General features: G+C 41.8%; 1 protein-coding gene across 1 annotated transcript in view; it reads left to right on the top strand.

The window, feature by feature from the left end:
• The window catches only part of RIPOR2 (RHO family interacting cell polarization regulator 2), a 118,582-nt gene extending 108,679 nt beyond the window's left edge, over positions 1-9,903 (top strand). The window contains exons 21-22 of the mRNA XM_012804241.2: positions 3,053-3,143; positions 9,674-9,903. Coding sequence (XP_012659695.2) covers positions 3,053-3,143; positions 9,674-9,774 — 192 coding nt within the window. The 3' untranslated portion in view covers positions 9,775-9,903. The remainder of the gene's footprint in view (positions 1-3,052; positions 3,144-9,673) is intronic.
• Positions 9,904-11,476: the final 1,573 nt, after the last annotated feature.

Here is an 11,476-nt window from a genome sequence, read left to right as displayed (position 1 = left end):
ATAGTCCCACAGTGACTGCTATTTATTTAGGCACTCTTCTGATGTCTTATAACATATCAGTGATAGATGTCAGTCATATAGACTCAGTGTAAATGAAGACATGAGGATACAGTGATCTGTCTGGGTTTTTATGGATTTACATACTATCAAGTTTAAAGTAGAGGCTACTTGGGTGGCCCCTGTGACTCAGTGAGTAGGGCCACCGGCTCCATATACCGAGGGTGGTGGGTTCAAACCTGGCCCTGGCCAAACAGCAACAAAAAAATAGCCGGGCATTGTGGTGGGTGCCTGTAGTCCCAGCTACTTGGGAGGCTGAGGCAGGAGAATCGCCTAAGCCCAGGAGTTGGAGGTTGCTGTGAGCTGTGATGCCACGGCACTCTACTGAGGGCAATAAAGTGAGACTCCGTCTCTAAAAAAAATAAAATAAAATAAAATAGTAAATTAGAGGCTACTTGAAACTCTGGCATATCTCAAGTCTGGGAGCACCAGATTCCTTGACTTTTTCCTTGTCTTAGAGGATAGGATCCTTTGTGCCAGCTGAAAGATCTCTTTCTGGCCAGGAATGTTGGCACATGCCTGTAATCCCAGCACTTTGGGAAGCCAAGGTGGAAGGACCACTTGAGGCCAGGAGTTCCAAACCAGCCTGAGCAACATAGTGATACTCCATCTCTACAAAAAAATTGTAAAGATCAGCTGAGCATGGTGGCAAGCGCCTATAGTTCCAGCTACTCAGAGGCTGAGCCAGGTGGATCACGTGAGCCCAGGAGTTTGAGACTGTAGTGAGCTATGATGATGCCACTGCACCTTAGCCTGGGCTACAGAGTGAGACCCTGTCTCAAAAAATAAAAAAATAAAAATAAAATAAAAGACCTCTTACTAAACCATCCCTGGCTCCTCTGGCTCCTGAAAAAGGCTCCACATAGCATGATATGAAAAACTGCAGAGTCACAATTTCATTCACCCAAACCAACATGTCAGGGGACATAATTTTTTTTTTAATTAATGATAGCAAGCAGACACCCCACATGTTTTACTGTTATCAACTGAGAGACAACCTTGACAGAAGGTCCTCAAGTGGCCTTCCATTTCTGAGTATCCCACCTGTCTCACTGGGCTGGAGTAACCCAAAGTCCTCCCAGGCTGCTCACTCTTGTTTCCCATATTCTGGCACCCAGCACCACCACTACCACTTCATAAGCCTAGCTTTCTTCCAAGAAAAAAATAAATAAATAAATAAATAAATAAATATAGTTTGTTATTCAGGAATCATAATTTGTTATTCCTCAGGACTCTCAGCAGGAGTCCTTTTGTCTGTAGAAGGCAGGCTCCCTTTCTTCTGCTTGCCCGGAGTGTTGGTGTTGAAGGCTCTGTGCAGAGCCCTCTTCTCCTCTGACATGTTCTTCCTGGGCAAAATCTGCTCCTATGGATTCTATTATCCCCTACACATTAATGACTCCCAATATTTCCAGTCCAGGTCTTCCCTTCCCACTGATTATCCAGCTTGCTGCTAGAAATCTTGCCTAGGAGGTTACCTCAAACCCCATCCACCCCACCCACCACCTCTGGTCTTTTGTGTCTTGGTGGATCCCATAAGCACCCTCTAGAAACCTGGAAGTCATCAGTGACGCCTCCCTCACCTCATCTTCCATGTTGTCTGTCCTGCAGGTCCCATGTCCAATCTGTCCACTCTTCTCTGCCCCCACTCTATTGCCGCATCTCTCACTAGATCAGAGCCACCTTCCTACCTCCCTGCCTCCTTATCATTTAAAGCCCCCTCCTCATTACTGTAATTAGAGTGCTCAGAATACAGCTCAGCACCCATAGCACAGTGGTTACGGAGCCAGCCACATACACCAAGGCTGGCAAGTTCGAATCCAGCCTGGACCAGCTAAACAACAATAACAACTGCCAGGCGTTGTGGTGGGCGCCTGTAGTCCCAGCTATAGGCTGAGGACCGAGGCAAGAGAATCACTTAAGCTCAAAAGTTTGAGGTTGCTGTGAGCTGTAACACTATGGCACTCTACCAGGGCGACATAGCAAGACTCTTTCTCAAAAAAAAAAAAAAAAAAAACGCTCATAATAAAATACCAATCCTGCTTACAACTCTTTCCTGGCTTTCCATGATTTTAGAGTTAAGAATGAAATATGAATTAGGACATGGACTTAGAATTAAATCCAAAACTCTTAATGTGGCTTGAAAGGCTCTCCTCCTTTTAAACATATCTCTGCCACCTCTGGATTCTGGGCCATGTTACAAGCTATTTCCCTTGTCTAGAATTTATTTCCTTCTCCACTTCCCCAAACACTCCCTTATTTCACCCACACACAAACATGCACCTACCTACCATGAGCCTGAACTTGGCTAACTTCTCTCAGAAATCACGTCTTCGATGAGGACTTCCCTGACCAGACAGGCTTTGCTTCCTAGTCAGGTTTAGCCCTAGCACCCTGACTCAGCCCATCACTCATTGTCATAATTACTTATTTATCTATCATTCCACTACACTAAACTCTTGAGGGCTAGGACTATGGCTGGTTTGTTGCAGAAACTCATGATGGTGAACTCTCTAGTTCATAAACTTTTCAATAAATGTTTGTAGAATAAACAAATAGAAGAATTTCCAGCATTGACCTTTATTCCCCTCCATTTTAATAAATAAGCTGAATATTAAGAGTTTTTAAATTAGAGCTGTTTTTAGAGTCAGTGAAATAGAGTGGAAAGAACTCGGGAAAGGGGGTTCTATTCTGCAAAGGCAGGCTAGTCCTATCACTCAAGTCCTGGAACCTGCCATGAGATGAGGAATTTAGCTGATCATCAGAGATCCCGCAAGTATGACTGCTGGACTCCCCCCGCCCAGAAATCCCAGCACAGTGTATCTCGAGTAGCACCCGGGGATCTGTACTTTTAAGGAAGCCCCCTAAGTGACCCCAACTCTCAGCTAGGTTTGGGGACACCTGGGTAAGATGGTTTTACTATCCCTACCAGCTATGAAATGCCAGCTGTTGTGGAACTAAATGTCAGAAGACTATTGAAACTATTTTCCCCCCATAGGCTACTGAAAGCATTAAAATGCTGGTGACGTTGTGTCAGTCTGATACTGAAGAAATCAGAACCGTGGCCTCAGAAACCCTCCTGTCTCTTGGTAAGTTTTTTTTTTTACATGATTGTTTATTGCTGATAATATCACAATAACAGAAAAAGTTTCATGTGTGCAGTTTTAGCAAGTTTCCTCCATAAACTGTCATCAAACGCACACAGAGTATGAGGGACTGACAGGTCCATCTCACCACAACTCCTTGTTGTGTCTGGATGCTGAGAGTGAATTCATTCACTGTAGCCTTTCTATATGGGTTAATCATTCTGTGCACTACTTAGAATCAAGAACATGGAAGTCAAACCACATAGCAGAGGCAAAGGGAATCCAGGTTGGTCTGTCAGGGTGGGGCAGGCATTTCAAGAGGGCAATGATTGGTTGAGACACCAGGGCTGCATCTTCAGGGAACACTGTAAGACCCCCAGGTGCCCCAGCCTCACCCTGACTCCAAGGTTAACCTCTGATTGTCCTGATAGCCTCTGTGCCTCTAAACCCTGACAGCAAAGAAGAAAATTGGAGTATTTATTTTATTCTAGAACGTCCAGATAACCCTTCCCTTTCATTTTACTTTGTAAAGTTCATGCCTAGCAGGTTTCATACTTATATTCTTTTGGGGGACACAGGAAGGTAAGGAAAGCATTTCTTAACTCTACATAAAAAAGTATAAATAAGACTGGGTGCAGTGGCTCATACCTGTAATCCCAGCACTTTGAGAGGCTGATTCAGGATTGTTTAGCACCAGGAATTTGAGACCAGCCTGGAAAACATAAAGAGACTCTGTCTCTACAAAAAATAAGAAAAATTAGCTGGATGTAATAGTGTGTGCCTATAGTCCTAACTAGTCAGGAAGAGGATCCCTTGCGTCCAGAAGTTCGAGGTTGAACTCCTGGGCTAAACGGAAGAACGCACCACTGTACACCATCCTGGGCAACAGAGCAAGGCTTTGTCTCTCAAACTAAAAACAATAATAGGCTCGTCACCAGTAGCACAGTGGTTATGGCGCCAGCCACGTACACCAAGGGTGGCAGGTTCTAACGCAGCCCAGGCCAGCTAAACAAATGCAACAAAAAAATAGCCTGGCTTTGTGGCTGGCACCTGTAGTCCCAGCTACTCAGGAGGCTGAGGCAAGAGAATCACTTAAGCCCAAGAGTTCGAGTTGCTGTGAGCTGTGACACCAAAGCACTCTACTGAGGGCGACACAGTGAGACTCTGTCTCAAAAAAAAAAAAAAAAAAACAATAGTAATAAGTATAAATACAGTAGAACCTCTGTAAGTTGACCACCATGGGACTGTAATGAACTGGTCAACATGCAGAACTTCCATTGAGTACATGTGGTACCTGGTCTGGCCTGTGAAAATTAGGAGCTTAAGGAGGTGGTCAATGGTCAGAGGTAGTCAACTATGGAGGTTCTATTGTACTTGTTCTAAATAATTTTACTACAACAACACATTCTTAGAGTATAAAAACGATACTCCTACAAGTCCTCAAGTATAATCCAGTCTACAATACTACTTGAAAAAAAGCCACTCTAGTTTGCCTATAGTAGCTTAATAATATGAAGGAGAATCTCATGGCATTTATAATCACCATCAAAATCCCATTCATGATTAGGCCTTCTTTCTTTTTTTTTTTCAGTTTTTTGGCCAGAGCTGGGTTTGAACCTACCACCTCCAGTATATGGGGCCAGCGCCCTACTCCTTGAGCCACAGGTGCCACCCAGGCCTTCTTCCTTAGTTATGGGTTTAATGAGACTTTGTTCGGCTATTAAAGATGTCATTCATTGGCTCAGTGCCTGTGGCTCAAGTGGCTAAGGCACCAGTCACATACACCTGAGCTGGCAGGTTTGAATCCAACCTGAGCCTGCCAAACAACAATGACGGCTGCAACCAAAAAATAGCCGGGTGTTATGGTGGGCACCTGTAGTCCCAGCTACTTGGGAGGCAGAGGCAGGAGAATCGCTTGAGCCCAGGAGTTGGAGGTTGCTGTGAGCTGTGATGTGACAGCACTCTACTCAGGGTGACAGCTTGAGGCTCTGTCTCAAAAAAAAAAAAAAAAGAAAAAGAAGGTGGTGCCTATGGCTCAGTGGAGTAGGGCACTAGCCCCATATGCCGGAGGTGGCAGGTTCAAACCCAGCCCTGGCCAAAAACTGCAAAAAAATAAGATATTATTCATTGTACAGAAATCTTACCTGGCATATATTTATTTAAAGGATAAAACAATTATTCCTTATGGCTTTTTGAGCCACAGAAATTATTTAATTCTCTTAAAGTGTTTAAACTCTTTTATCCCCTAGTATTCCAAAATAACAATAAAGGTAAGCCAGATGTTTACATAGCATAGCCAATGTAACCTAAGGAAGTTGACCCTCGTGGAATGTGCCCTAGGATTCACTTGAGCTGAGCAAACAGCAGCATCTCCAGAAACAGTCCTCACACCTGCCTCACCTTAGCTTACATGCAGCTCACACCAGCCCCAAGCCCTCTCACACCACCAGTGTGTGGTTCTCAGTATTGATTGCACATTGGAATCACTAGGGAAACTTAAAACACGCCCACAGCTGGGTTCCACTCCCAGAGATTCTGCTTTCATTGGACTGAAGTGTGCCTGGCCATTAGATTTTTTTAAAGCCTTCCAAGGGAACTCAAAATTATAAATCTTCTTTGACTCTAATACACAAATATTGGCACATTTTTCTCTCATATAAATGACTGACCTCATATAATAGAAATATAATTTTCAGTGGGAATTGAAAAGACACTATGACAAAGGGCAGAAGATCATCACAGGCACTCAGAAAATCTGGAGCCACAACTGTTTACCAAGTCGCATGGAATTGCTGTCCGATAGATCCTGCTGTGTTTATGGAAATATTCAATATGTGCACTGTCCAATATGACAGCCATTGTGGCTACTGAGCTGTTCCATTTGCCTTCTATGACTGAGGAACTAAAGTTTCAAATGTCAGAATGTTGAATATAGAAGCTCCTCGAGTTTTGAAGGAGTTATATCCCAATATATCTGTTGTAAATTGAAAATACCATTAGGTTAAAAATGCATTTAATACACCTTACCTACTGAACATCATATACCTTAGCTACTGAACATTAGGGTAGAACCCTTATTTGAAACAAAATGTTTCTGCAAAACCCTAGTATATAAAAGTACAGTTGGACAAAATCATCTAACACTAAGACTATTTTATAATAAAGTGTTGAATATCTCATGTAATTTATTGAATACTGTACCAAACTGAAAAGCAGAATGGTTGTATGGGTACTCAAAGTATAATGTTTACTAAATTCCTATGGCTTTCACAACATTGTAACATCAAAACATGTATGTCAGGGAATGTCTGTAGTCATAAATCAGTGGCTAAGATTACCATTTAAATTTAAATAGCGGCATGTGGCTGGTGACCACCACATTGGACAGAGCTTTTTTCATCGTGGCTATGGGCATTCCAGTGCATCCTGGCTGGACTTCAGCCTTGGAAACACACTGACTCCCTAAATATCAGGCTCTTTCTCCTTTTACACCCTGCCTACTTTACAGGGAAAGCCTTTACAAGGCTGTTAAAAGACTAGCAGAAAAGGATCCAAACCCACTGAAAACTGAACGTTAGTAATGAGAGTGAAATGCCCTGAGAACCCAGCCTAGTTGTATCACTAATACAATTATCATAAATTTTGAGTATAGAAGCTCACAAATAATATTGGGTAATACCCATAGAGGACTTCCTCTGTGCCAGGAACTGTTTTGAGGAGTAGCATAGGTTAGCTCATTTAGTCCTACCAAAAACCTCAAGAAGGAGGAACATAAGTCCCATTTTACAGAAGGGCATTCTAAGGCATGCTGAGGTTGAATAACTTGCCTTTGGATACCCAGACCCAGTCAGGCACAGATATGAAATCCTGACACTAGGCCATTATACTTTGTGAGACTGGGGGAAGAACTTAACACTTTTTAACTGGAATCTATTCATAAGCAAAGTAAGAACAGTGGTTCTTCAAATAGCAGTTGTCGCTGAGGCATCCACAGGGCTATGTGTGAATAGACAAGAGGGGAGCATATGAACAGCCTACCTAGCTCAGGTTCTCTTATCTCTCCATTTCCCCCTGCCATCAGCTGGAAAGATCCTTGTTTAATCTTTTTATATGCTAGAGTTTTGCAGAAACATTTTGTTTCAAATAATGGTTCTACCCTAAAGTAATAAAAAGTTGAAAACTGGGCAGTGCCTGTGGCTCAGTGAGTAGGGCGCTGGCCCCATATACCAAACGTGGCAGGCTCAAACCCAGCACCAGCCAAAATACAACAACAACAACAACAAAAATAAAAGTTGAAAACTGGCCAGGCACAGTGGCTAACACCTGTAATCCTAGGACTCTGGTAGGCCAAGGCTGGAGGATTGCTTGAAGTCAGGACAAGACCAGCCTGAACAAGAGCAAGACCCCATTTGTACTAAAAATAGAAAAATTAGCCAGACGTGATAGTGTGCACCTGTAATCCCAGCTACTGGGAAAGCTGAGGCAGTAGGGTCACTTGAATCCAGGAGTCTAAGGTTGCTGGGAGCTAGCCTGAGGCCATGGCACTCTACCCTAGGTGAAAGAGCGAGACTCTGTCTCCAAAAAAAAAAAGTTGAAGTTGAAAACTGTCATACTAGGAAAAATATAGCATTTGCCAATGGAATATCAAGGCAGGCAGGGCGAGTAACAAAAATCTCTTATAATTGGCAGGCTTTTGTTTATAGAATAGTTTCTTCCAAGGTTCTTTTAAATTCATTCAAGCAAATCTCTGGTCTTATGTCTAATATATTCCTGAAAAAGTTAGTTAAATGTGCAAAAAAACCCCTTCAAACCAGATTTCTAGTTTATTGGAAGTTTTCTGTTTCTGGAGACTATATGATATTATAAAGCCCATAATAAATATTATGTAGCCCTTTTCTAAAACCCACTCATACATATATCTATCCAGCATTTCATGAATCTTTTTTACTTTTGCTTTCCTTCACAGTGAACTTCTGATTGAGTAGGACTAATTATTTCTGTCTTTGTCTCACTTGCCTGAAATGGATGAAAGCCTGCTTCTTATCACTTATCTCTGTACCACATTTTCCCATTTTCTAATCATTTTTTTAAACAAGAAAAATAGAACAAAATATTAAAATTATATGCAAGTGCACCCTAGCTGTTCAAGATGGTACTATGGACAAAACTGAACTAGCTGGGGGCTGGTAGGAGGTATCACCAAATATTTACGTGGCAAAAATTCAGTGCACTGAAGTCAAGGATCACTGACTCATGAATAGTTAGTTCCTAAGGTACTTAAAAGGTAATCCATGTCATGGCTCAGAAAGAAATTTACTACATGAAATTATCAATATTAAATGGCCATAAAGCTTCTAATCTGGGCAGCGCCTATGGCTCAGTGGGTAGGGTGCCAGCCCCACATAGTGAAGGTGGCGGGTTTGAACCCAGCCCCGGCCAAACTGTAACAAAAAATAGCTGGGCATTGTGGCGGGTGCCTGTAGTCCCAGCTACTCAGGAGGCTGAGGCAAGAGAATCTCCGCCTAAGCCCAGGAATTGAAGGTTGCTGTGAGCTGTGACACCATGGCACTCAACTAAGAGCGAGAAAGTGAGACTGTCTCTAAAAAAAAAAAAAACCTTCTAATCTATTTCATATCATAGCATTCTTTAGGTCTCTGGCATTAGCTCAAAAGTTGTTGGTTGTTCTAAACAATAAATAATTTAAAATAGGGGGTGGCACCTGTGGTTCAAAGGAGTAGGGCACCGGCCCCATATGCCAGAGGTGGTGGGTTCAAACCCAGCCCCAGCCAAAAATTGCAAAAAAAATGAATAATTAAAAATACGCTCAGTGCCTGTGGCTCAAGCAGCTAAGGCGCCAGCCACATACACCTGAGCTGGAGAGTTTGAATCCAGCCCAGGCCTGCCAAAGAACAATGATGGCTGCAACTAAAAAATACCCAGGCATTGTGGTGGGTGCCTGTGAGCCCAGCTAATTGGGAGGCAGAGGCAGGAGAACTGCTTGAGCCCAGGAGTTGGGGAGGTTGCTGTGAGCTGTGATGTCACAGCACTCTACCCAGGGCGACAGCTTGAGGCTCTGTCTCAAAAATAATAACAATAATAATAAATAACAGAAGAGGGCTTGGAGCCCATAGCACAGTGGTTATGGAGTCAGCCACGTACACCAAGGCTGGGGGATTCAAAGCCAGCCCAGGCCAGCTAAACAACAATGACAACTGCAACAAAAAATAGTTGAGCATTGTGGCATGTGCCTGTAGTCCCAGCTACTTGGGAGGCTGAGGCAAGAGAATTGCTTAATCCCATGAGTTTTAAGTTGCTGTGAGCTATGATGCCACAGCACTCTATCGAGGGCAATATAATGAGACTCTATCTCAAAATAATAATAATAATAAAAAACAGAAGAGGACTATTTTTTACTCAAGGTTAACATAGCAAATTACAGCAACCCTACCTAAACAGTTGATTTAATTTATTTTGAGTCATAAATCAAAAAGTTAAGTTCGAATTGGTATTCATGTTTACTGTTCTTTATCTAGGAGAAGATGGGCGGCTGGCATATGAACAGTTGGACAAATTCCCTCGAGACTGTGTTAAAGTTGGAGGTCGTCATGGAACTGAAGTTGCCACAGCCTTTTAATTACAAGTTAACTCTGCCCAACAGCTGTCTTAATATCTGGCCCTTTTCATCAAAATGGTGCTGTGATTTAGCTGGGAAGTGTTTATAACTTGAAGAGTTCTGTCGAGGTTATCCGGGAATTTAACATGTTATAGAAAGAATTCAAATTCCAGTTTCACAGTATCTAACTACTTTTCCTTTGGCCAATACAATAGGGCTAATTCAATAGATTATGTCATTCATTGTGTCTGAACTATCTTAGTATGTATGAAATTTAAAAGTAGCTATCTTTGTACTTTTTTGGAAGTTGTTCTAAAAGCTTGAAATAGTTATGAGATACTTTAATAAATATCATGCCTTGCAGTTTTTCCTCTGTCGTGTTCTCAGGGTTTAGTGGCCCCCTTAGCTACCTAATTTTACTTTCAATACAAAGCACAAAAAATAATTTCTATAACTAACAGTTTCCCTGTAGAACCTGGCAAAATGATCCTTTGTAAGAACTTAATTATTTTATTTTTTAACCTTTCATCATTTCTTTTGCTTTTTTCCTCCATCCTGAAAATTCTAAGATCATGTTTCCATTATGGTAAAAAGACAGAACTACCTTATTAAGATTATACCCATACTCTTAAACAAAAAACTCAAAGCTTAAGCTTTTTTTTTTTTTCCAAATTAATGAGAGCCTTTTTTTTTGCCCAGGGTAGAGTGTGGTGACATCACAGCTCACAGCAACCTCCAACTCCTGGGCTTAAGTGATTCTCTTGCCCCAGCCTCCTGAGTAGCTGGGACTACAGGTGCCCACCACAACACCAGGCTATTTTTTGGTTGTAGTTGTCATTGTTGTTTTGGCGAACCCGCCAGCTCTGGTGTGTGTGGCTGGTACCTTAGCCGCTTGAGCTATAGGCGCCGAGCTGAAAGCCATTTCTTTTCTTTTTTTGGCTGGGGCTGGGTTTGAACCCGCCACCTCCGGCATATGGGGCCGTCACCCTACTCCTTTGAGCCACAGGCGCCACCCCAAAAGCCATTTTTTGTGATACTCTTACCATACAGGTATTTTGCTGCTAAGACAAACACAAACCAAAAGTTGTGGATTAACAAAGCTGTGATGCTCTTTGAGGTAGAAGGATCCAGAAGCTGGAGGAATGCTAATGAGACAGGAGAAATCCTTACTTCTGTAAAAATAACCACGGGACTAGGAAGAAGAAGGATAGCCTGAGAGACAGTTACTGCCACAGATAAACTATACACCAGTAGATTTCCTAGCCAAATAGTTAAAACCACAGCTTTCATTATTGCTTCAGTATCCGAGTAGCAAGTTCATTAAACAAAGTACAAAACCATTCATTAGCTCTTATTAAATAACTTTTCTTCCTCTACAGAATATACAAGGTGGGGTATGCCAAGGTATCAAAATAATATGTGAGCGTAATTTAAATTGTGGAAGATCAAAATATTACCTATACTTCAGACATGTTTGTATAAAATCTCATTTAGATGTTGTTTTAAATAATTACATTTTAGCAAGACTTTTAAAAAGGACTCATTTCATTTTAAGTGAAAATTGTTTGTCAAGCTTCTGGCAAATAGTTCTTTCAACTGTGAAGTTACGATGTACATATTTGTATATTTATAAATATTATATATATGCATATATTCATTTGAAAGTTACATTGTACAGTCTATAGGTAGTATGTATAGTCTATGTTAAATGGTTGAAATGGTT

The sequence above is a fragment of the Otolemur garnettii genome, unplaced genomic scaffold (assembly GCF_000181295.1).
Source record: "Otolemur garnettii isolate 467f Iridium unplaced genomic scaffold, OtoGar3 scaffold00026, whole genome shotgun sequence".
NCBI classification, from domain to species: Eukaryota; Metazoa; Chordata; class Mammalia; order Primates; family Galagidae; genus Otolemur; species Otolemur garnettii.
This window is presented reverse-complemented; position numbering and strand designations above follow the sequence as displayed.